At 50.1% G+C, this 27,076-nt stretch overlaps 1 protein-coding gene across 2 annotated transcripts in view; it reads left to right on the forward strand.

Moving 5' to 3' along the window:
* The window catches only part of MARK3 (microtubule affinity regulating kinase 3), a 669,509-nt gene that overhangs the window by 585,923 nt on the left and 56,510 nt on the right, over positions 1-27,076 (forward strand). Inside the window, exon 16 of one of the 2 annotated variants that reach the window (XM_086937855.1) lies at positions 18,721-18,747. The exons of the other annotated variant lie outside the window; for it this stretch is intronic. Coding sequence (XP_086793981.1) covers positions 18,721-18,747 — 27 coding nt within the window. The remainder of the gene's footprint in view (positions 1-18,720; positions 18,748-27,076) is intronic. 2 annotated transcript variants of the gene reach the window in all.

Consider the following 27,076-nt stretch of genomic DNA (forward strand, 5'->3'; position numbering starts at 1 on the left):
GGCATCTGCCGCACCAAACACTATCGGTGTGGCCGAACTGCCTGCCTGGGGGAACCAAAAAACTCTATTTGGAAACCCCTTACAGTCTGGAGGACCCAGGCGTCGCCGGTAAGCACTTCCCAAGCGGGGAGAATCAACGCCAGCCTGCCACTCACTCGCAGCTGTGCCGCATGCAAGACACTCGCCGTTGAAATTGCCTTCTTGACCTTTGTAGTTCTCTCTTCCGCGGAAACGCTGACATCTGGTGGGGTAGATGTTATTGTACCGCTGGTACGTTTGGTACTGGCCACGTCCGGAACCTTGCCCCCTGCCCTGGGGCTGTTGAATCTGGCTGCGGCCGGGCAGGGGCTCCTGCCCTGACCGGCCCCGCGGAAAACCAGAGGGTTGAAAACTCTTTTAATATTAGCCTGCGCCTTGTCAAGGGAAGTAAACGTTGCAACAAATTTCCCTAACTCCTTTGTAAAGGGTTCCCCGAATAAACCCCCTTGCGCAGAGGCACCGGCCTCTGAACAGGCCAGGTCACCCAACTTGGGATCCACCTTTATCAAAAGGGACCTGCGCCTCTCTGTCGAGAGTGCGCAGTTGGCATTTCCCATGAAACATATGGAACGCTTTGCCCACGCTGCCCACTGGATCAATGAGGGCCCCTTATTTACGCCCCTCCTCCGCCATGTCCAGGATCTTAGTCATCGGACCAATGGCGTTCAGTAATTTATCTTGGCAGGTGCGCCACGATCTATCTATCCCCTTCTTGGGATCTCTGATAATCTTTACTAAGAAGGTAGCTATTTTACTCTCTATCTCAGGGGTCAAGGACACTTTACCGTCTAATGTGGGACGGGGGCACTCCACTCTCAGGCGACTCCTGGCCTCATTCTCCAAAGGTTTGCGGAGACGGGACGTGACGTATAACGCCGTCTTCTCTGCAGGGACCCATTCCGCTGATCTAGGGTTGATTATATCGTCTGGATCTAGCATGTCCGCTATGCCCACTTTGGGGGGTTCCGAACACCCCGAGGGCCGCCAGGACCGCGATGACCCGGCTTCCTCCTCCAAAGCCTCTGGGGAGTCCCCTTGCTGAGTCTGGGGAGAAGATGGTTGCGGGGTCTCAGCCGGAGGGGGAGGACATGGGGGAAGAACAATGGGAGCAGTATGTTCAAAGAAAGCCTGCTTTAGGCGCTCAAAAGCGTCCTCATCAACCCTTTCCGTGCATGGTTTATTAGGTGGAGGGGGACCCTCACTATATGCCTGAGCTGGTACTACGGTCCCCGAAGGGGCTGTCCCCGGCGCATTTCGGGGCGCCATTTTAGCGCACAGCTGGTCAATCCTATCGGCTAGGCGCTGTTCCATGGGGGTCATGAGGTCATTGACCACCCGGTAGATAGTCATCCACTTTATTATAAAAGTCATCATCCCACTGGAGGTATGACAGGGAGTCTTCCTCCTCAAAATACTCATGCTCCATCTTGGTAAAATACCAACCCACCGGTGTTATACAAGGAACCGGGTCACTCTAAGGCACGCAGTATCCTACGATGCACTAATTTGTGTACTGAGGGTCACTCAGGGATATTTAACGGCCACAGGCACAAATTTTCACAGGGTCGCTAACCCCTCAGGCACCACCAAGAACACCCAGCAATGAAACGGGCTCCCACTGCCTGTGTGAGCAAGGCCCTAGGCCCCCACACTATAAATACCGACCCGAGCCACCGGGCGTGCAGGGAAAACCACCCCAGGAGCAGCGCACCACTACCGACCCGCAACGTGGGCGTTCAAAAACGGGACAAGTACAGACCCGGGCCTCAGCCCAGGGCGATTAAAGCAGGCAGCGCGCGCTGGCGCAGACTTAGCGGTGACCGGAGCGCGGAACAACGCTGACTGACAGCGACGCGCTCCGGAAGCACCAAGTCGGTTCGCCCAACACAGCGCCCTCTTTGGGGCGGAGGACCGCACAGCGGTCGCGGGGAATGGCAAGACCGCGTAAGGAGCACAATAGCGTTCCTGCGGTCCAAAGAGGGAATCTGTATGGGGAAAAAGGTTAAAGCATGCAAATCCCCACAAACACCTCGCAAATGTGCTCACATCCCCATAAACCAAAGTAAAAGCAAGGCACTTAACTCCAGCTGCTGAGCAGCGAAGAAAGAGGATGTTCTAGAAGGACCAGCAGGATTTATTGGTCGGATGCCATCAACAGAGTGAAAGGACTATACAAAGACTGTTGTTTTGCTTTCCCCTGGTTATGGGAAATGTAGTTTTTTTGTTATTTGATGACATGCTGCTGTGAAATTTTGGTTATTAAAAGTGAAGAAAGAATGAGCATAATCCTCGCCTCCGGTCCTGACATAGAATTGATTTTGTATGAGAACTTGAAAAACTGCAAATAACTAAAAACGGCCTTACTTACCTTTTCTCTAGGAAATGTCCCAGTGTGATATCTAGGCATATCACACTGAGTGGAAAAAGTAATCAAAACTAATCTAACAGTAATTTCCACTGTATTGAAAAGATTTACAAACCTGTTCCAAAGACTTTTTCATTCAGCTTGCTTGTATTGTTCAACCTGCCTTGAAAAGTACCATTTACAATTACCTGTAACAGGCTTTCTTGGTTCTAGAAAATAAATATATCTTAAATAAAATTTTGTACAAACAAATTGGTCTGAGTTAAGTCTTGTGAGCGTGTGACCTCATTTGATGCCGGAGTGTGTACAACAAATGCTTAACACTACCCTCTGAAAAAACCTTACTGCTCACTCACACTACCACAAAAGGAGTGTAATGTGCTATCTGCTTTTACCTCTGCCTACCTTTGGGGTTCCACTGGACTCTGTGCACACTATACCTCATTTTGGTGTAGTATATGCAGAGCCAGCTTCATACACAGTAGGAATATTTCATATCATAAAGCAAAATAATTAAGGTACTCCTCTCGTCAGTAAGTTGTTGTGTAACATTAAACTAAATGCTAAAACGGTCTTATACGTCATTATTGTTGTTCCTCTTCTTTCTCAGTCTTTTTTCCTAATGTAATAAACAGGTTAGAGGCAGCAACAGTTTTCAGCATTATAAACCTTTGATCTTGGCTTCCGAAAAAGTGAATTCTCTATTTCTGAACCAATCCTAGCCCAATTGACTTCCCAAAGACCATGCAAAACATCACCCTAACGTCAGTGTATTGTGCTATTAGATGTTTGGTCATTCATGTCCTCCTTCTTTATTGCTCTCCTTGTATTGATACAACATTTCTTTTATTTGGTATTGTGCTATATTTAGCATTGCAGATAGTTAGATTTGAAAACAGCCATTTGGAACGAACTGGACAGTCATACGATTGCTTTAATTTATCTGCGTGTTTCTTTAAATTTACTTTTATTTGCTCGCAAGTATGTAACCTCCAAAGATACTACTCCACAAGTTTCTGCTTTCTTTGCGTTAAATTTACTCTATTTGAATGTTTAGCATTTGTGAAAGGTTCAATCTTGAAATTCCACCTATGTGGCCCTTTTCTGCCCTTTTGGCTACCAAACCGTTGTTTGTAAAAGCAATTTGGCGTTTTTTTAATGCATTGACTACCCTACAATATGCTCATGTTATACATGTGTAGATTAGAGGCATGGTGTGACCTCGTTCCATGTGGTTAGTATCTTGCACTATCTTGTTTCAGGGGTTGAATATGCTTTGTTCAATGCCCTTAGAGAAATTAGTCCGTTCTGAACAGAAATATCTAAGCCTTTGTTTGACTGTAAATTATGACAAATTATCCAACTCTGTTGAGCAACTATTTTTTCTTACACACATTTTTTGTTCAATTTAGGTGGAAAGAGCATCTGTCCATTGCTTCTGAGATTTTCCATTCTTTTCAGTGAATATGAATGTGTGAATTTGAATGGCTAACATGGCTGTCTTAGAAAAAACATTTCTTTTAAAACCTGCTTGTCTGGAAAAATATTGAATTTGCTCTTTAAAGAGGCTTGAGTCAGATACCCACAGTTCCCCTTGAGGTACGGATGTGTGATATGATTGTCAGTCAAGAGATCGCTGATGATTTCAACAAACGCTGCAGGAAAAATTGCGAGAGCATCTAGACAAAGTTGAAGGAGAAATATGCTCTTACTATTTAGTATTGATATTCTGTGCTGCTGAAGACAATTGAAATTACACGATTGGTCCCAGTTTCACAAAATTATTATTTGTAATGTACATAACCTCTGATTTCATTGAATCATGAAGTGTTTGGAGTCACCCGCGCCATTCTAAATTAACTACATGGTCCGAGAAAAAGTTTTGGACTCTTTGCTATGGGATGATGGCAAGCAACCAAGCAAGGAGAAATGGTTATGGCATCAAACCTATTCTAGATCTGAAAGAAACACGTTAGTGATAGATTCCTTACCTTAGAATTACCCCTAAGCATCAGGCTGGATCGGAAAGTTTTCGTCAGCAGTACCCCTGCGCATCGGAAGGTGGCGTCGTGCGGCTCCGCATCTCTTATTGGCATTGTGGTCGCTGAGATGAGGTTGCGGCAGCTACTTGGACGCCGCCCTCGCACGCTGAAGTTGGTTCTTTATTTTTCCGCGCCAGCAAGCGCAGATCCGGAGAGAGCAGTCACTTTTTAACTGAGTTTTTCGAGGCCTTTTTGTCTCTTTTTTTTGGAGTCGATTGACTCCTGGTGCCGTAGGGATGCCCCGCTTTAAGTCTTGCGGGGACTGTCATCGCATGATGTCGTTGATGGACCTTCACCGTGTGTGTCTCTACTTCCTGGGGTGCAACAATGACCCCAAGTCGTGCCCCTACTGCCAGGCCATGGCGCTGAAGACTTTGCTGGAGCGGTCCCGAAATTTGCTGGAAGTTCAGAAGTTCAAGGTCCCAGTCCCGTGGGAAAGGCAAAGCACAAGAAGTCGAAGAAGCGCCATCGCTCTCCGGCTTCCCCTTGCTCGTCTCCCGACTCCCCTTGCTCGTCTCCCAACACGGCTAAGGTTGCGGGTGTTGCCACCCCCGCTGCTCCGGCGGAGCTTACACAGTCGCCGTTGGCCTACCCGCCCTTCCTGGGTCTGTCGGGGACTCCGGCCCAGCTGCAGGATTTTCTGTCAGCCATGGCCCGCCTCTTTGGACCGTCTGGCCCCGCCTTAGGGCCCTGTGGACTTGATTGGGGACCCTCGCTCTGCATGGTCTGCTGCTCAGGCCCCATCATCACTGTCGGCTCCAACCACAGCGTCACAGGGTCTCCAAGGATCCAGGCCTGGTTCCGGTCAACGCCGGTTGAGCTAGTGACACCTCCACAGACATCGACCCCACCGGCACCATTTCCGTTGTCATCCATGCCCCCGGACAATGCTGCCCCCGGTTTCATCCCCAAAATGGACACTGCGCAGATCAATGCTGATTCTGACGCCGATGGGGCCTTTCTATCCCTTTGTCCAGCCTCCTTATTTTCTGCCTGTTCATCAGCCTTCGGAGGAAGGGGAGAAGTGGGGGGGGGGTCTGAGGACCCTCTCACAGTGCAGTGTGAGAATGACCCGGACTGGGCAGAAGAATTGGGGGGTGCCAGTGGTCTTGACACCTCTCCTAACCTTGGCATGCTATCTCCTACTACAGTGGCTACGGAGGAGGGTGCAAGCTACGCTGTGGTGTTGCGTAGGGTGGCGGAGGCTCTCCACCTCCAACTCCCTACAGTGGCCGTCAGGACTAACCTCCTGACAAAAGTGCTTCCGCTGGTGGCTACCTCTGTGGAGCCACTGTTGCCTTTTAATGATGCACTTTCTGACGTTCTTTTTGGCTCCAGGCCCAACACAGGGGCTCCTGTGGATAGGAACGTGGTCCGACACCATCGCCCGGCCACAGGTGACCCCCTTTTACTCTCCCAACACCCCATCCCTGAGAGCTTCCTTGTCCACGCCTCCACGTCCCAAAGCACATTCCCTACCGCACCCTCGGATAGGGAATCCAAGAGACTGGGACAGTTTGGAAAGAAGATATTTTCCTCTGCCAGTTCAGGTCTGCAGTCTCTGAACACTGCATGCATTTTGAGCCGTTATTCCCACTCTGTGTGGGATACGGTGGCGCAAGTGCTGCCCCAGTGTCCGGAGGAGGCCCGGACCGTGCTCTCCCAGGCTATTGCTGAAGGGAGAGATGGAGCCAAGTTCACAATTCGATGTGACCTTATCTGAAAGAGACATGTTAGTGATAGATTCCTTACCTTAGAATATCCCCAGGCGTCAGACTGGATCCGGGAATTTTTGCGTAGCAATACCCCTGCGCGTCGGTAGGCATAGTCTGCGGCTCCGCGTCCGTTGTCGGCGTCGTTAGCGCCGGAATGACGCCGTCGGAGTACTTAAACGCCGCCCATGCGCGCTGACGTCAGTTCTGATACACAGCTTTTCCGCGCCAGCTAGCGCAGATCCAGAGAAGCTCTACCCCTAGTCATTTTTGACTAAACTTTTGATCTTTTTGATCATTCTTTTTCTTCAAGTCTTCGAGTCTTCGACTCAATCGGTGCCGGTAGGGATGCCAGGGTTCAAACCCTGCTCGAAGTGCGACCGACTAATGTCTGTCACGGACCCCCATCGCTGGTGCCTAAAGTGCCTAGGCCTCGATCACGACGACCGCACCTGCTCCGACTGCCGGGCCCTGACGTCGAAGGCTAGGCCGGAGTGGTCCCGCAAGCGGCTCGAGCTCCGGCAGTCGGCCCGCGCCTCTCCAGGTCCCGGTCCCGGTCCCACGGGAGGTCGAGGGACAGGTCGCGAGGTCGGAGTCATCGCAGCTCCGGGAGTGGACACCGGTCGTCAGGTTCCAAGTCCTCAGGTAAGAGGCATGAGAGGTCGGAGAGACGTCATCGTTCCTCCGACCCACCCCGACGCTCGCACGATGCGGGCGGGGACTCTGGCGACACCGCCCATGCGGCTCCGCGGGAGTCGCAAGCGTCACCGCCTGCCCCACACCTTCGAGTCCCTGGGCACGGCGCGACGCCGGAGGAGATCGAGCGGTACCTCATGGCCATCAGGTCCCTCCCTCCTCAGTCGGGGTCCGTGGCGCCTTCGGACCCAATGGTCCCGTCTGGAGGCCCTAGCGGGTCGGGTGCTCTGGCCCCGACGCCGCCGGGTGCTCCGGCGCCGCCGGCGACTTCGGTCCCGGCGCCGCAGGACCTCACTGGATCCGCTACCGGATCCAGGTCGTCGCCGCCGGTCGACCTCACGACTTCGCCGGCGCCGGCCCCACGAGTGTCGCCCCCGGTGCCCGCTGTGGACGCCGACCCCAATGTTCCCTACGGTCCGACTCTGGCGCCGGAACAGCCCCGCTGGGCGCCGCTTCCGACAGCCTATGGAGAGTTTTATTTCCACGAGGAGGCCCAGTCTACTAATCCTGTTTTATAGGTAACGGGTGACGAGGAGGATTGGGAGGGGTCTGAGGACCCTCTGGCACTGGAGTGCCAGTCTCAATAGGACTGGACATAATAGCTTGGGGAGGCCAGTGGTCTTGACACATCGCCAGACACTGGATTTACCTCGCCTCTGACTGTGGCTTCGGAGGAGGGGTCTACATATAGTGTAGTGTTGACGAAGGCAGCCAAGGCCTTACACCTTGAGCTCCCCATCGCGGCCTTGAGGACTAACCTCCTCACTGAGGTCCGCAAACCGCAGTCAAGCTCCAGCGAGCCTCTGCTGCCGGTCAATGAGGCCTTATGTGACGTTCTTGTGGGCACTTGGTTCAAGCCCGCCACAGGGCCCGCCTGTGGATAGGAACGTGGCCAGACGCAACCGCCTGGCCCCGGGCAACCCAAGCTTTTTGTCCACCCATCCCACCCCAGAGAGCCTGGTCATCCAGGCCTCCAATTCCCAGACCGCATTCCCGTTGGCCCCGCCCGACCGGGAATCCAAGAGATACGAACAGTTCGGGAAGGTGTTCTCGTCTGTAAGCTTAGGGCTGCGGTCTGTAAATACCGCCTGTCTCTTGGGCCGCTACACCCAACTCTGTGGGCCACAGTTGCGTAGGTGCTGCCACAATGCCTGGAGGAGGTCCGGGCTAAACTCGCCCAAACCCTTGCGGAGGGCCGAGATGCAGCGCGTTATTCCATCCGGTGTGGGCTGGATACAACTGACTCACTGGGCAGGGCAATGGCAACGATGGTGGCGGTTCGACGCCACGCCTGGTTGAGGTCCAGGCCACACTTCTGGACATGCCGTTCGATGGCCGTCGCCTCTTCGGCGACAAGGCAGACCATGCGCTGGAACGTTTTAAGGACTCCAGGGCTACGGCCAAGTGCTTGGGCCTCGCGGCCCCACGCCAGCAAACGGATGCCTTTCGCTCCTTTCATGGCCACGGAAGGAGCGCCCCCCACACGTGCTACCAGCCACGCGCCGCAAAATGTTCAACAGCGCGGTGGCTGCGGTCGGGGACAGCGGCGAGGCCAGTCCACACCTCCCTCCACAGCACCCGCCTCAAAACCTGCCTAGTCTGAATTTTCAGGCCCATGTGACGCCTGTGGGAGGCAGGGTTCGCCATCACCTCTCCCACTGGCGCACTATCTCGTCGGACAGCTGGGTGCTGCAGATCGTCCGAAGGGGCTACTCCCTCCCCTTCGAGGCGACCCCTCCATCCATGCCACAGCGTGTCGGGGGGATCACTTGCAACTTCTGCAAGAGGAAGTCACGGCTCTCTTGGCCAAGGGGACCATCGAGTGCGTTCCTGGGCCAGAAGTAGGGTGTGGATGTTACTCCCACTACTTTTTGGTACCCAAGAAGGGCAAAGGGGGCCTACGCCCTATCTTGGACCTACGGAACGTCAACGGCTTCCTCCGGAAGGAGAAATTCAAGATGCTGACTTTGGCTCAGGTCCTAGCTGCCCTGGACCCGGAAGACTGGCTGGTAGCATTGGACTTGCAGGGCGCTTATTTCCAAATCCCCGTCCTGCCGGCCCACCGGCGTTACCTGCGGTTCACGGTAGGCCAAGAGCACTTTCAGTTTACCGTGCTCCCCTTCGGCCTTACCAGCGCCCCACGGGTGTTCACGAAGGTGATGGCGGTGGTCGCAGCTCATCTGCGCAGGTTAGGGGTGTCAGTCTTCCCCTACCTAGACGACTGGTTGTTGAAGGCGGGCTCGCCCCAGACAGTCGTCAGCCACCTCCAGACTACGGCCGACCTCCTGCATTTGCTGGGGTTCTCCATCAATGTGCCGAAGTCGCACCTGTGTCCCTTTCAGAAGCTCCTCTTCATCGGAGCGGTTCTCGACTCGGGTTTACCCTCCCGAACAGCGGGTTCGGGATATACAGGCTCTGATTCCCATCTTTCAGCCGTTATCCTGAGTTTCGGTCAGGTTGACGCTGCGGCTTCTGGGGCTGATTGCCTCCTGCATCCTTCTGGTGCATCACGCCAGGTGGCAGATGCGGGCTCTGCAGTGGGACCTTAAGTTTCAGTGGGCCCAGCATCAAGGCTACCTGTCCGATCATGTCTTGATCTCGGAGGGCCCTGCGAGACCACTGCAGTGGTGGCTCCCGGACCGCGACTGGGTCAGTGGCAGATCCCTCTCCCTACCCCACCCGGAGCACGTGGTTGTGACGGACGCGTCCCTCCAGGGCTGGGGAGGCCGCATGGGAGAGGCGGAGATCAGAGGCCTCTGGTCTCCGGCGGAGTCCCGGCTCCATATCAACCTTTTGGAGCTGCGGGCGATTCGTCTAGCACAGAAGGCATTCCTCCCTTCTGTCCGGGGGAGTGTAGTGCAGGTGTTCACGGACACCACCACCGCCATGTGGTACTGCAACAAACAAGGCGGGGTGGGGTCGTGGACCTTATGCCAGGAGGCTCTGCGCCTCTGGCAGTGGCTGGAACATCAGGGCGTGACCCTGGTGGTTCACCACCTGGCAGGCTCTCTGAATGCCAGGGCGGACGAACTCAGCCGTCGGTGCATGATGGATCACGAATGGCGTCTAAACTCGGACGTGGCGCAAGGCCATTTTCAGCAATGGGGAGAGCCTTGGTTAGATCTATTCGCCACAGAAGAGAACACGCAATGTCATCAGTTCTGCACGTTGGAATTTCCAAGGCGGCACTCGCTTGGCGACGCTTTTTGTCGCGAGTGGAGTTGCGGTCTATTGTACACCTTTCCGCCTATACCACTTCTGCCCAGAGTGCTGAAGAAGATCAGGCGCAACCGGGCCCAGGTTATCCTGGTGGCTCCGGACTGGGCAAGAAGATACTGGTATCCCGAGCTACTCAGCATGTCAGTCGATGCCCTGATTCGTCTGCCTCTTCGGGAGGACCTTCTGTCGCAGCAGCAGGGGACGGTCCTGCACCCAAACCTGTCCAGTCTCCACCTACAAGCTTGGAGATTGAGTGGCGGCAGTTGAGGCCATTTAACTTGCCTCCCGAAGTCTGTGATATCATTCTGGCAGCCAGGCGCCCCCCCCCCCCCACAAAGTCGGTATACGCCTGCAGGTGGAACAGATTTGTGGCATGGTGCACAGCAAAGGCTGTGGACCCTCTCTCTGCACCCCTTTCTGAAGTTCTACTCTTCCTTCTTTCCCTTGCCCAGCAGCGCTCTGCTCTGGGCACTCTTAAGGGGTACCTTTCTGCTCTTTCCGCCTTCTTACGGCTACCTGATCAGTCTTCCTTATTCAAGTCCCCCATTGTAAATAGATTTCTGAAGGGCATCACACACATGTTCCCTCCTGTTCCCTTCGTGATGCTCCAGTGGGACTTGAATCTAGTACTCGCTTATCTAATGTGTGCTCCCTTTGAGCTGCTCCAGAACTGTCCTCTCCGTCTTCTTACCCTGAAGACTGCTTTCCTGGTTGCCATCACCTCTGCCAGGAGAGTGAGTGAGCTCCAGGTTCTTTCTTCTACTCCACCTTTCCTCTCTGTTCATCCGGACAAGGTTGTGTTGCGGACAAGACCTTCGTTTCTGCCCAAGGTTGTCACGGCCTTCCACATCGGGCAGTCCATTACCTTGCCCACCTTCTTTCCGCCTCCGCATCCCTCGAAAGAGGGAGAGAGGCTCCACCGTCTAGACCCAAAACGAGCGCTCTCTTATTACCTAGATCGCACACGCCAGTTCTGGGTGGATGACCAACTCTTTGTTGGTTACGTGGGCGCGAAGAAGGGAAAGGCGGTACACAAGAGGACCATTTCGCGGTGGATCATCTTGTGTATTCAGGCATGTTACTCCATGGCCAAAAAGGAGCCCCCTGCTGGATTGCTGGCTCATTCCACTCGAGCCACGGCAACAACAACTGCCTTGGGCCGAGGAGTCCCATTACAGGACATTTGCCAGGCAGCTACATGGGCCTCGCCGCACACGTTCGCAAGACACTACTGCCTGGACAGTCCAGTCCGGAGGGATGGCTTCTTTGGCCGTTCCGTCCTCCAGGACTTTCTGGTGTGATTATTGGTTCGCAGACCCACCACCGGGGTTGGTATTGCTGGGGTATCTATTCTAAGGTAAGGAATCTATCACTAACATGTCTCTTTCAGATGCACAAGTTACTACTTGTGTAACGATATATCTGTAAGAGACATTAGTTAGTGATAGATTCCTTACCAACCCACCCATCCTCCCCGTTCTGCGAACCGATATCTAGGGTTAAGGTCATCCCCTTTCAGAGCCCTAGTTTCATGGCACCAGTGTTGGTTCTATCATGGCTCTGCGTATCGGGCGCGGAAAAGCTGTGTATCAGAACGGACGTCAGCGCGCATGGGCGGCGTCTAAGTACTCCGACGTCATTCCGGCGCTAACGACGCCAACGACGGACGTGGAGCCGCAGACGAAGCCTACCGATGCGCAAATATTGCTACGCAAATATTTCCGGATCCAGTCTGACGCCTGGGGATATTCTAAGGTAAGTAATCTATCACTAACTAATGTCTCTTACAGATATATCGTTACACAAGTAGTAACTTGTGCGACATCGCCGACTCGCTGGGCAGGGCGATTTCCTCAACAGTGGCGCTCCATCTTCGCGCTTGGCTGAGGACTACTGGCTTCTCTGGGGATGTCCAGAAGACTGTCATGGACATGCCCTTTGATGGCATACGCCTTTTTGGCAACAAGGCATATAGTGCGTTGGAGCGTTTTAAGGACTCACGGGCTATGGCTATGTCCTTGGGCCTTGGGCCCGTCGGCCACCCGACCTCCTCCGCATTCTGCTTTTCACTCCTTTCGTGGCCACAGAAGGGATGTCCCTACACGTTCGCTTCAGAGCCACAGGCCTGCGCAGCAACAGTCTCAGCGCGGCCTTGGATGTGGAACCCACTGTGGTGGGTCAGGGGGCCAGCAGCCGGGTCAGTCCACCTCTACCCCGGCCACCAGTGCCTCCAAACCTTCCTAGTCGGTCTTTCAGGCCCATCAAATCCCAGTGGACAGCAGGATTCACCATCACCTCCCCCACTGGAGCACCATCACTACAGACAGGTGGGTTTTACAAATAGTCCGAAGGGGCTACTCCCTCCCCTTCGAGACTGCCCCTCCAGCCTTGCTACCCCAGCACCACTGCATGTCGGGGGATCATTTGGCACTTCTCCAACAGAAAGGTGTTTCCCTCTTGGCTAAGGGGGCCATCGAGCGCGCCTCTGGACATGGCTGGAACATCAAGGCATTTCCCTGGTTGTTCAAAACCTGGCAGGTTCACTGAACGCCAGGGCGGACTAACTCAGCCGCAGGTGCATGATTGATCATGAATAGAGTCTTCCCTCAGACGTGGTGCAAGGTCTCTTTCAACAGTGGGGAGGGCATTGGCTAGATCTTTTTGCCTCCGAAGAGAACGTGCAATGTCATCAGTTCTGCATGTTGGAATTTCCAAGGTGGCACTCGCCTAGGTGACGCTTTTCGTCGCGAGTGGAGTTGCGGTCTGTTGTACGTCTTTCCACCTTTACCACATCTACCCAGAGTGCTGAAGAAGATCAGGCACGACCGGGCCCATGTCATTCTTGTGGCTTTGGACTGGGCTCGAAGAGTATGGTATCCTGAGCTACTCAGTATGACAATCGATCCCGATCTGGCTGCCTCTTTGGGAGGATCTTCTGTTGCAGCAGCTGGGGACGGTCCTACACCGAACCTTTCAAATCTCCATCTCCTTGCGTGGAGATTGAGTTAATTCCTTTCGACTTGCCTCCTGAAGTCTGTAATGTGATTCTGGCAGCCAAGCGTCCCTCCACTAAGTTGGTATACGCCTGCCGGTGGAACAAGTTTGTGGCATGGTGCACAGCAAAGGCTTTGGATCCCCTTTCTGCCCCTCTTTCAGAAGTTCTTTTGTTAATTCTTTTTTTGGCTCAGCAGGGCTCTGCTCTGGGCACTATCAAGGGTTACCTTTCTGCTATTTCAGCCTTTCTCAGGCTCCCTGATCAGCCCTCTCTTTTCAAGTCCCCTGTTGTAAGTAGGTTCCTCAAAGGTATTACTCATCTTTTCCCTCCTATTCGTAATGCCACAGTGGGACTTTAACTTTATTCTCACATATTTGATGTGCACTCCCTTTGAACCTCTACACAGTTGTCCTTTACGTCTTTTAACTTTGAAGACTGCTTTCCTGTTGGGCATCACCTCCGCTAGGCGAGTGAGTAAGCTTTAGGCGCTTTCTTGTAAACCTCCTTTTCTGCCTGTTCATCCGGACAAGGTTGTATTCCAATCCCGTCCGTCCTTTTTGCCCAAAGTTGTCACTGCCTTTTTACATCGGTAAGCCCATCACTTTCCCCACCATCACTTTGCCCACCTTCTTTCCTCCTCCGCAACCTTCTAGAGAGGAAGAGTGGCTCCACTGTCTGGACCCAAAACGTGCGCTCTCGTTCTATTTTAACCACACACAACAGTTCCGGGTGGATGACCAGCTCTTTGTTGGCTACGTTGGTGCCAAAAAAGGGTGGGCAGTACACAAGCGAACTATCTCTAGATGGGTCGTCTTTTGTATTAAAGCCTGTTATTCTCTGGCTAAGAATGAGCCTCCGGTGGGACTGTGCGCCCATTCCACCAGGGCGATGGCAGCCACTACAGCATTTGGACGTGGTGTCCTCCTGCAAGACAACTGTCGGGCAGCTACGTGGGCCTCACTGCACACTTTTACTAAGCACTACTGCCTGGACAGCCAAGTCCGGAGAGGCTGCCCTTCTGTTCTCCAGGAGTTTCTGGTGTGCCCTTCTGTTCTCCAGGAGTTTCTGGTGTGATCTTTGTTCGCTGAACCACCACAAGGGTTGGTATTGCTGGGGTATCTGTTCTAAGGTAAGGAATCTATCACTAACTTGTTTCTTTCAGATGCACAAGTTAGTTACCTTCGGTAACGATATATCTGTAAGAAACATAAGTTAGTGATAGATTCCTTACCGCCCCACCCTTCCTCCCCGTTCGGCGGACTGATTACCAGGGTTAAGGTCATCCCTTTCAGGGTCCTAGTTTCAAGGCACCAGTGGTCAGTATCTTGCATGGCTCTGCGTTCCTGGCGCGGAAAGTCGTGTACAGAATTGATGTCAGCCCGTGAGTGCGGCGTCTAAGTAGCTGCTGCAAAGTCATCTCGGTGACCACGATGCCAACGACGGATGCGGAGCTGCACGACGCGTTGGGGACACTGCTGAAGAAAACTTTCCAGATCCAGCCTGACTCCTGGGGGTAATTTTAAGGTGGGAATCTATCACTAACTAATGTTTCTTACAGATATATCTGATAAAGGCATCTAGCCGCAGATTCCTTAACTTAGAATATCCCCAGGCGTCAGACTGGATCCGGAATGTTTTTTTGCAACTGCGCACCAGTGCCTCACGACCCCTCACTGACATCGTCCATGGACGTGACGTCAGTGAGGTCATATAAGTCCCTCGCGGCGGGCTGATGTCAGTTTCCTTCTTTTCCCCGTGCAACGGATCCAGAGTAAGCGGTTCCTCTGGCCTGTTTTCAGGCCCTTTTTTGACGTTTCGCATCTGGAACAGTGTGCGATGCCTTCGGGCTTTAAAACGTGTACCTCCTGTTCGCAGCAAATGTCAGCGACGGACCCACACTTTATCTGCATGTGGTGTCTGGGCGAACACCACGACTTTACGGATTGCAATGCCTGCCAACACCTCAAGCCGAAGTCCCGGCAGGAGCACAGGATGAAGCTGCTTTCGGCTCGCCTGTCCCGGTCGGAGTCGTCTCGGCCTCCTCATCGGCCCTCCCTTATCCACCTTATCCTGGTGCGGGGGCGACTCAGACCCAAATGGAGGCCTATGCCGTGGCCCTGCAGGCCTCCCTTGGGCCCCCTCTTCTCCCTGGGGCGTCCTCAGAGCCTCCGCTATGTGCAGGGTCTCCGGCGGATTCGCAGGTGGGTCCGCCACTGGCGGCGGCTGAGCCCCTTGCCTCTAGGGATAATGGAGATATGGCGTCATCAGGACATGGCCCGGCTTGGTCCCCCTTTTCCACCTATAGCACCCCTGCCGCGCCACATAGCCCAGTAAGGCTACCAGGTTGTTGCTGATGCCCGCAGCCTTGCTTCGAGCACGCCTCCGCCTTCTGGACAGTCGGGGTCGGTGCCGGTACGGCACCGTAGACTTGCCTTCCCGGCTCAGACTTCATTTCCTACTTTGGAGTCTGAGCCTGTTGTAGTTGAGGCGGAGTCGGCGCAGTTCGGCGCCGTAGGCTTGCCTCCCCGGTCCGGCGCCGTCCCCTTCTTAGCAAGCGGAGCTTGTCGTGGAGTCTGCGCCGGACAAGGTCGAGTCAGCGCTGGGTGGGGCAGGGTCGGTGCCAACCGAAGTCGCCCTGGCGATGCCCCGATGCCGGATTATTGACACCTCTCCGGAGGCTTCAGGGGGAGTGCGGTCCTTTTGCTTGATGCCCATGCTGATTCGGCTGTTCAGCGCTGCCTTGAGGGCTTTCGACCTCCCCCATAGGTCTGTATTTCGCAGGTCTCTATTTGACATGTTCTGGGGTGGTTATCCTTTTATTCAACGTCTACCAGTTGCACTATGCGTTTTTTAGGCTGGCGGTAAGCCTACTGTGACTGTGTTCCACAAGTTGTTTGTTTTCGGTCCTCGGACTATGGTTTGCCCTAGAGGTGTTCCCCCCCGTGGTTCTTGGGGATGTGCCATACTCCAAGTGAGGGACCTGTATGCTATTTTATAGCTCTGCTATGCGTCAGGTGGGAATAGAGGCCCCTTTGGGCTCTCTACGTCCAATTACGTAATTGTCTAACCGTTGCACGGTGTTCAGGGTTGTACCTTTTGGCACGGTCTCCTATATGCCATGGGACTCACCTTGCATCTGTGCCTCATTCTCCCTCTTTGGAGGTTTTCAATATAATTCAACAGGCTTCAAAACGCGGCTACATTCTGCCATGGGTGCACTAGGTGGGTTCCTCCTACGGCACCAGTAGTTGCGTGGTCGTAGCTCACCACCTTTTTCTAGATAAATTGTTTCTACGTCTCCACCTCTCTTCGCTACTGCGAAGTCTGGTCCTATGTCTCCGTGTTTCATGGAGCAATTCAGTGCTTGTACTAGAGTTTGCCTCGTTCTACACGGCGGTGTCTTTTCTAGTATGCTTAAGTGCACTTCGGTGCCTTTTCCTGCATCTTCGGCATTAAGGGTTCCTTGCGTTCCACTCAATGGGGTGGTCCGCCCCCCCCCGCTTCACAATGCTTCTTTCTTTGGTGTTCATATATTAAACAGTCCCACTCTTCCGTGGGGGGGGTGGATTTCTCCTCAGTCGGAGGAAGTGTTCCTATTGGCACTTTAAGTGCCTCTGCGGCCACTCCCTTCGAATGTGTCTTTTTCACTGGGTGTCACCCTACTCTATGTCCCCTGTGCCTGCGGGACAGCTCCTCTGATGCAGGTCGTCCCAGGTGCTGCACCCTGCTTCTCTGTATTTCGTGGGTGAGTTCTCACCTAAGCCTTCAAGCTGTCTGGCAGGGCAGTTCCATGCTTATTTTAGCTTTGCCGCCTTGTTGCCTCCGTGGCTGTCTGCTCTGTGCATGTTTTAGTTGTGGTCCGCTTTAGCGGGGCTCCGAGGGATGCTGTTCGCCCCTGCCACCCCTTTTAGTGACTATATGTGCACTGGGCAGGTCTTTTGTTCCCGCCTGTACTTCTAAGATGTTGCTCAGTTTCTACCTCTTGCCCTTCGCTTTCTGGATGTGGCCACTCCGGCCTCCCTTGCGTGGGCTAGCCTGTTAGGCTCTGGTTACATTTCTTCATGTTACCCTCTAGCTTTCGTTGGTTTCCACTTACTACACCATTGAGCTGGGAGTAGTCCTTCCTGCTTCGTTCTAGACTCTCTCTCTTCTGTTCTGGGATATATCTAGTCCTGTTTATGCATCTCATACTCATACGGGTATGGTGTTGCCATTCTGGCAGTTTGGGATGCCTTGTCTTGCTCTTCGAGCTACTTGGGTTGCTGTCTTGCTGTCTTGCTGTTCCACCACAGCGTTCCCCATAGTCTGTCACTCTGTTGCCAGCTCAGTGCTTCGGGCACTTTCTGTTGTTCTGTCGCAGACCCTCCTCCCCCTTGGGGTACGGCAGTGGTATCTATTCTAAGTTAAGGAATCTGCGGCTAGATGTCTTTTTCAGATGTATGAGTTACTTATCTTCGGTAACCATGTATCTGGTGGGGACGTTGTCTAGCCGCAGATTCCTTAACGCCCACCCATCCTCCCCGTTCTTCGAGGACCTTGCCAGGTGGGCTTCTCCACTTTGCCTCCTTTTAGTTGCCATTGGTTTTCTTACAGAGTGCTCACATGGTTACGCCCTTTTTAAAAATTGCCATATGCAGCTGCCTCCCTCCATGTGGCTTCTTTCCTGTAAAGCGGTGCCTTTTGATTCACCATCACCAGGAGCTTCTTCTTCTCCTTTTGCCTTCCCTCCCTCCCACCTTCTCCATTGACGTAGGGCTGTTGTCTCCTCTATAGTCGCCTTCTTGGGGATCTGCTGGGCTGTGTTTAGGCCTCCCTCTTTCTATAGGGGAGGTGCTATTCTTTTCATACCTTCTCACAGTAGACTGTTCTTCCTGTGCCCTGTCCTTGTTACCCGGCACAGTTCTACGTAGTAATAATCTACCTTTGTCTGTTGAGATATTCTTCTCTTTTGACTCAGCCTGTGGAGAGATTCATGCTTGCTTTGTCAGAGCTTGCTCTGCCCTTACTGCTTCACTTACATGGAGACAGTGGCTAATACTGTCTTTTATAATGGTGCTTTGCACCATCCTCCTTCTTTCTTTTACAGATTTTTCATACCTCGCACACTGTTCCCATACTTTCACAGTTTTGTTGGTGGCTCCGCGTTGTGCAGAGGAAAAGTTTCTCCAAAGAAACTGATGTCTGCGTGCTGGGAGGGACTTATATGACCTCGCTGACGTCACGGGGTCGTGAGGCGCCGTCCCCAGGCGCACAGAGGTGCTGCTGCAAAACATTTTCCGGATCCAGTCTGACGCCTGGGGATTTTTTATGTTAAGGAATATGCGGCTAGACAATGTCTCTACCAGATAAATCGTTACCGAAGGTAGGTAACTCATACATCGTTACCAAAGGTAAGTAACTTGTTCGTTAAGACCACAAGTTGGAAAAAACAAATTGAACAATTTCTTTAAAGCTTTTTATTTCCCTGTGCAGTCCTTCTATTGAGTAGGCCTAATTTGTGTACATCTCTTACCTTGCTTAAGTTATTGGGTTCTTTGTGATGATCTTTAATTTTATCCTTTGGTTTTTCCATTTAACTTTGTTCTCATGAGTGTGCAAAACAGTTGTTGTATTCCATAAGTTTTATTTTATTTTTTGCTTAATTTCTTCTAGAAACATGTCATTCAGGTTAATCAAAAGGTAGGATTGAAGTTGCTTGGTGCTATTACCTTTACACATACTTTGCTTTCTAGACCCTTTTTTCTTAAACTTTCTACTTATGTGTGTTTTGGAGATGAAATAATGACTGCTAAAGGAAAATGGCATTCTTATAACGCTGCTAAGCATGCCTTGTGCACTCTGCTTTTTTAAAGCAGTGATTGAGATTTGCTAAAAATGTTCTTTCTTTATACTAATACACTTAAGCATGCAATTGTGTGAGCAGTGTGCTTGTGTTAACAGATTTTAAAATGTTTGTTATTGCTGTGAAAGGTAAGTGATGTACTTAATGTTAAAAACATTTGCATTTGATTACCATGACATATTTAAAGTATTGCTTCTGTATTCCTCATTCGTCTTGGTGAAAAATTATTCTTTATAAAAATAGTTTTATTGCCATTTTTAGACAAACTGTTCAAACTGCATGGTGGTAGTAAAACACTTATTAGGTGCATTTGTTCTTTAAAGCAACATTCAGGAATTACACCTTCAGTGTTTCACCTATTACTTGCCAAATCATGAAGTCCCAGGACAGCTACTCGGTCTGTTAAATCACTGAACTTGAAATGCTGAAATGATCCACCACGGGTCATAGATATTAGTGTATTTGCACTAGCAGCTCCTCACAAGATATATAGGTGCCACAAGGAGAGAATATTTGTCTAATTCCTTAGCCTCCCCCACCTCCACCCCCCATAAATCTAGGTACTTCCCCAGGTCTATAGTACTTGACATTGTTTCTTTTGGCTAAGCGTAAATTGCTGCAGATGGGCTGCAGCCAGGTTCCCCATGAAAAAGCAAGATCCTTCACCAGACCCAAAAGCACAGTTTTAGCGTTAATAATCAACCCACCATCACAGACAGAACCATAGCAACATTCCCCGAGAAACAGTGAGTCACATAACAGCTTCAAACTGTATTTAACAACGAAAGTCACCAGCATATGCATGGCACTGAAGGCTCTCTGCTCCTTCCCCCTTCCACACATGCTTTGGAGTGAAATAAATCTTGTGGAGATAGTTGTTTTGCTGCGGGGGAAGCCTAGCCCATATTGCCACCTCCCTTTGGGTCATTCTTGCCTAGGTTTGTTCCTTGGCTATTGAGAGCCACACCATCATTTTTACTGTGCTCTCTTTGGCTACAGAATGGATCTAGTGCATGAATTATGTTCTATACCCTTTCATCTCAAGTATGTGAGTCACAAGCATCCTCCTTGAGTGGGCTAATGTTAGGAAAGCTAGTTCAACAAGTCCTTAGGACTGGTCTCAGCTATGGATGTTTATAGCGTGTTTGTGGAAGTCTACTTTAATTTCAAAGTCAGCGAAGGATCTAATGTGGTCACCTACTCTGGCTTTGCCTATTTTGGCTAACTGACCAGATCCCACATACAGTAGTTCAAGGATATATGATGTTACAACGCGTCCTTTTACAACGCATACCATGACCACGGATCTATTACAACGCAGGTCATGTTACAACGGATCCCTTTACAACGCAATTCACTACAACGCAGGTACTATTACAACGCAATACTATTACATCGTAAGTATAATTACAGGTAAGTAAATAAAATTAATATTTAAAGTAAATAATTATTAATGTATTATTATTTTAAATTATTTATTATTAAAAAATAAAACATATATTAATACAATTAATATTAATTTTTTAAATTGTAAATATATATTAAAAATAACCCTGTACCCCAAAACCCAAACCCAGCCCTAAAACCTAAAAATACCTCTGTACCCCAAAACCCAAACCCAGCCCTAAAACCTAAAAATACCCCTGTACCCCAAAACCCAAACCCAGCCCTAAAACCTAAAAATACCCCTGTACCCCAAAACCCAAACCCAGCCCTTAAACCTAAAAATACCCCTGTACCCCAAAACCCAAACCCAGCCCTAAAACCTAAAAATACCCCTGTACCCCAAAACCCAAACCCAGCCCTAAAACCTAAAAATAACCCTGTACCCCAAAACCCAAACCCAGCCCTAAAACCTAAAAATACCCCTGTACCCCAAAACCCAAACCCAGCCCTAAAACCTAAAAATACCCCTGTACCCCAAAACCCAAACCCAGCCCTAAAACCTAAAAATACCCCTGTACCCCAAAACCCAAACCCAGCCCTAAAACCTAAAAATACCCCTGTACCCCAAAACCCAAACCCAGCCCTAAAACCTAAAAATACCCCTGTACCCCAAAACCCAAACCCAGCCCTTAAACCTAAAAATACCCCTGTACCCCAAAACCCAAACCCAGCACAAAAACCTAAAAATACCCCTGTACCCCAAAACCAAAACCCAGCACAAAAACCTAAAAATACCCATGTACCCCAAAACCCAAACCCAGCCCTAAAACCTAAAAATACCCCTGTACCCCAAAACCCAAACCCAGCCCTTAAACCTAAAAATACCCCTGTACCTCCAAAACCCAAACCCAGCCCTTAAACCTAAAAATACCCCTGTACCCCAAAAAGATAAACGTACCTATAATTATACTTACGATGTAATGGTATTGCGTTGTAATAGTACCTGCGTTGTAGTGAATAGCGTTGTAAAAGAATCCGTTGTAACATGACCTGCGTTGTAAAAAATCCGTGGTCATGGAATCCGTTGTAAAAAATCCGTGGTAACAGTTGTACACCGTAGTTCAACAATGCCAAAACTTGACTCATCCACTTTGCATGCCAGTGGTGGGGTTCACAAGTCAACCTGCACTCTCAACCAACTTAAGTGCCTTACGCCTGCAGCTGGTCACCCCGTTAGTGGCAGGTGGAAATGTCTGAAATACCTAACCACCTTAGATCGTTTCCTACCCTTTAGAATGTCCACTACCCTCTAGCACCAGACTGGATCTGATCTTTTTCAGCAAGTGTTACTGCACATCTGTAAGTGTTGCAGTTCGATTCCATGGCTGTTTTGTATTGCCTCTGGGAGTGATAGCATGTTACCATATACAGCTACTAGTTCTGCACACTGACATCAGTTCCTTTCTTTCTGCCCCATTCGAAGTGGATCAGGAGCTCTGCTGTCTAACTTTAAAATTATGTCGGAACTTATTCAAAATGTTTTTCAATAGTGTGCAAGCACGTTGTCTTCCCTGAATGCCACAGGTTTCATTGTGTGCCACAACTGCAGGAAACTGATGTCTGTTAGGAATTCACACGATATCTAGGATGCATGCATGACTCAAAGTCCTGCCTCTAATGCTCCTTAATACATCCGAAGGCCACCAGAGCATGAGACAAAAGCTTGAATGTCACCGAGCACAAGAACTGAAAGGTTTCAAGCTCTGGACCCCCGTGTGGTTCAAGTCCCGGTCCTCCTCCAAGTCCTGTCCTCTGGTAAAGTAAAAAGACAAGTTTTGTCATAAGCATAAGAAGTCCAAACGGGAGTCCTCTCTCTACATCACTCTTGTTCTGGGGGAAAAGTCACACAGTCCACACTTGAAGGATATAACTCGACCCCCATCGCCTAACTCTTAGCCTATCCAAAGGCTGGTCCCAATGTGCCACAATAGAGTTTCCGGGCTGCTGTCAACATTGCACTAGGTTGAAGCCTTCAAAGAGACCATGTTGCACCTTTTCTAGAAGGTGCAGGTCCCTCTAGAGCAGAGGTCTTCAAACTTTTTGATGTTGAGACCCCCTTGTAAAACCTTTTTAGGCGTAAGGACCCCCTTCCGACAAAAGATTCTAGAAACTGGTACTCCTCATCATAAACAACTATCGACAACCATAAATGCGCCTGTTAGACCTCATCACATCCATCCATCCATCCATCCATCATTCATCCACCCACACATCCATCCATCCTTCATCCATCCACCCTTTCATCCTTCCATCCATACATCCATCCTTTACCTATCCACCCGTCCATCCACACACCCACCTTTTCACACATCCATCCATCCATCCATCATTCATCCATGCAACCTTTTATCCATCCATACATCCATCATCCATCCACCCTTTCATCCTTCCATCCATACATCCATCCTTTACCTATCCACCCGTCCATCCATCCATTATTCTTCCACCCACCTTTTCACACATCCATCCATCATTCATCGATGCAACCTTTTATCCATCCACCCATACATCCATCCTTCATCCATCCACCCTTTCATCCTTCCATCCATACATCCATCCTTCATCCATCCTCCCTTTCATTATTCCATCCATATATCCATCCACCCTTTCATCCATACATCCATCCTTCATCCACCCACCCTTTCATCCATCCATCCACCAATCCATCATTCATCCCCCACATTTTCACACATCCATCCATCCATCATTCATCCATGCAACCTTTTATCCATCCATACATCCTTCATCCACCTTTTCATCCTTCTATCCATACATCCATCCTTTACCTATCCACCCGTCCATCCATCCACCCATCATTCTTCCACCCACCTTTTCACACATCCATCCATCATTCATCCATGCAACCTTTTATCCATCCATCCATACATCCATCCTTCATCCATCCACCCTTTCATCCTTCCATCCATACATCCATCCTTCATCCATCCAACCTTTCATTAATCCATCCACCCTTTCTTTATTCCATCCATATATCCATCCACCCTTTCATCCATACATCCATCCTTCATCCATCCATCCACTTTCATCCTTCCATCCTTCCATCCATCCACCCTTACCTCCATCCATTCACCCATCACTCATTCACCCACCTTTTCACAAATCCATCCATCATTCATCCATGCAACCTTTTATCTATCCATCCATCCCTCATCCATCTACCCTTTCATCCTTCCATCCACCCTTTCATCCATCCATCCTCCATCCACCCACCTTTTCACACATCCATCCATCATCCATCCACCCTTTCATCTTTACATCCATCCACTCATCATTCATCCACCCACCTTTTCACACATCCGTCCATCCTTTCATCCTTCCATCCGTCCATCCATACAGCCATCCACCCTTTCATCCATCCATCCATCCATCCATCCATCCATCCATCCATACATCCTTTATCCGTCCACCCTTTCATCCATCCATCCACCCATCATTCATTCACCCACCTTGTCTGTGCCTCTCTCATGGGGGGTCAGTATCTCTCTGCTTCGTCTTCCTCTCTCATGGGAGGGCATCTCTGTGACTCCCTGCTTGGGGGTGTTGGAGGGGGGAGGGGGGGGGGGGGGGGGGGTTGGCAGCCGGCTGTGAAAACATCTCACCATGCGCCAGGTATGAGGGCTCGTGGGACTTGAACCAATGATATGATTGTAATGTCCTTCTGCTGTCCTTCTGCTGTTTACTGTGTATTTGTAAAGCGCTCCAATACCTACGGGTTAAACTAGCGCTATATAAAACGTTAAAAGTAAAAATAAACCCACAGCTAAGTCCATTGAACTCAAAGGGCTACAGCCTCCTCCCCTCCCCCCCCCAGCTCCTGTATGTCAGCCTGGCTGAAACAGCTTGGACACACACAAAGGCACACCAGAGTACTATCACAGGTCTTTAAAAGACCTTTACTTGTTAACGAGGCTTTGATGTTTTTCACACCTCGGTGGGAATTAGGCGGCCTCCGCCTTGAGCACCCTCGATCAGCCCGACGCCAGGAACTGCACTCTGGCAGAATCTGCGACCCCCTTCCCAGGACTCCACGACCCCCCCTGGGGGTCGCGCCCCACAGATTGAAGACCTCTGCTCTAGAGTGTCTTTGGGCCCCATTGATCTGCAGGAGTCCTATGACACACTTTCACGGGCGGAGTCTGCCCCAGCACCAAGCGAGCCCTTTGGCCCCAGCCAGTGCCAACCCGTACCACCACACCTGTGCTGATCACATTGGTTCCGACTACTCTGACATCAGCATTGGTTCCGGAGGCACTTGTGCCAGATGCACTGGCTCCAGGCCCAACTGCTGATGCCCATTTCAGATCTGGAGCCGACTTAGTAGATGCTCTGACACGGTTTCATCATTAAATAACTAAGATGCAGCCTCTGGCCTGAGAGGACATAACAGCTTCAAACTGTATTTAACAACGAAAGTCACCAGCATATGCATGGCACTGAAGGCTCTCTGCTCCTTCCCCCTTCCACACATGCTTTGGAGTGAAATAAATCTTGTGGAGATAGTTGTTTTGCTGCGGGGGAAGCCTAGCCCATATTGCCACCTCCCTTTGGGTCATTCTTGCCTAGGTTTGTTCCTTGGCTATTGAGAGCCACACCATCATTTTTACTGTGCTCTCTTTGGCTACAGAATGGATCTAGTGCATGAATTATGTTCTATACCCTTTCATCTCAAGTATGTGAGTCACAAGCATCCTCCTTGAGTGGGCTAATGTTAGGAAAGCTAGTTCAACAAGTCCTTAGGACTGGTCTCAGCTATGGATGTTTATAGCGTGTTTGTGGAAGTCTACTTTAATTTCAAAGTCAGCGAAGGATCTAATGTGGTCACCTACTCTGGCTTTGCCTATTTTGGCTAACTGACCAGATCCCACATACAGTAGTTCAAGGATATATGATGTTACAACGCGTCCTTTTACAACGCATACCATGACCACGGATCTATTACAACGCAGGTCATGTTACAACGGATCCCTTTACAACGCAATTCACTACAACGCAGGTACTATTACAACGCAATACTATTACATCGTAAGTATAATTACAGGTAAGTAAATAAAATTAATATTTAAAGTAAATAATTATTAATGTATTATTATTTTAAATTATTTATTATTAAAAAATAAAACATATATTAATACAATTAATATTAATTTTTTAAATTGTAAATATATATTAAAAATAACCCTGTACCCCAAAACCCAAACCCAGCCCTAAAACCTAAAAATACCTCTGTACCCCAAAACCCAAACCCAGCCCTAAAACCTAAAAATACCCCTGTACCCCAAAACCCAAACCCAGCCCTAAAACCTAAAAATACCCCTGTACCCCAAAACCCAAACCCAGCCCTTAAACCTAAAAATACCCCTGTACCCCAAAACCCAAACCCAGCCCTAAAACCTAAAAATACCCCTGTACCCCAAAACCCAAACCCAGCCCTAAAACCTAAAAATAACCCTGTACCCCAAAACCCAAACCCAGCCCTAAAACCTAAAAATACCCCTGTACCCCAAAACCCAAACCCAGCCCTAAAACCTAAAAATACCCCTGTACCCCAAAACCCAAACCCAGCCCTAAAACCTAAAAATACCCCTGTACCCCAAAACCCAAACCCAGCCCTAAAACCTAAAAATACCCCTGTACCCCAAAACCCAAACCCAGCCCTAAAACCTAAAAATACCCCTGTACCCCAAAACCCAAACCCAGCCCTTAAACCTAAAAATACCCCTGTACCCCAAAACCCAAACCCAGCACAAAAACCTAAAAATACCCCTGTACCCCAAAACCAAAACCCAGCACAAAAACCTAAAAATACCCATGTACCCCAAAACCCAAACCCAGCCCTAAAACCTAAAAATACCCCTGTACCCCAAAACCCAAACCCAGCCCTTAAACCTAAAAATACCCCTGTACCTCCAAAACCCAAACCCAGCCCTTAAACCTAAAAATACCCCTGTACCCCAAAAAGATAAACGTACCTATAATTATACTTACGATGTAATGGTATTGCGTTGTAATAGTACCTGCGTTGTAGTGAATAGCGTTGTAAAAGAATCCGTTGTAACATGACCTGCGTTGTAAAAAATCCGTGGTCATGGAATCCGTTGTAAAAAATCCGTGGTAACAGTTGTACACCGTAGTTCAACAATGCCAAAACTTGACTCATCCACTTTGCATGCCAGTGGTGGGGTTCACAAGTCAACCTGCACTCTCAACCAACTTAAGTGCCTTACGCCTGCAGCTGGTCACCCCGTTAGTGGCAGGTGGAAATGTCTGAAATACCTAACCACCTTAGATCGTTTCCTACCCTTTAGAATGTCCACTACCCTCTAGCACCAGACTGGATCTGATCTTTTTCAGCAAGTGTTACTGCACATCTGTAAGTGTTGCAGTTCGATTCCATGGCTGTTTTGTATTGCCTCTGGGAGTGATAGCATGTTACCATATACAGCTACTAGTTCTGCACACTGACATCAGTTCCTTTCTTTCTGCCCCATTCGAAGTGGATCAGGAGCTCTGCTGTCTAACTTTAAAATTATGTCGGAACTTATTCAAAATGTTTTTCAATAGTGTGCAAGCACGTTGTCTTCCCTGAATGCCACAGGTTTCATTGTGTGCCACAACTGCAGGAAACTGATGTCTGTTAGGAATTCACACGATATCTAGGATGCATGCATGACTCAAAGTCCTGCCTCTAATGCTCCTTAA

This window comes from Lissotriton vulgaris, chromosome 9, assembly GCF_964263255.1.
Source record: "Lissotriton vulgaris chromosome 9, aLisVul1.2, whole genome shotgun sequence".
Classification (NCBI taxonomy): domain Eukaryota; kingdom Metazoa; phylum Chordata; class Amphibia; order Caudata; family Salamandridae; genus Lissotriton; species Lissotriton vulgaris.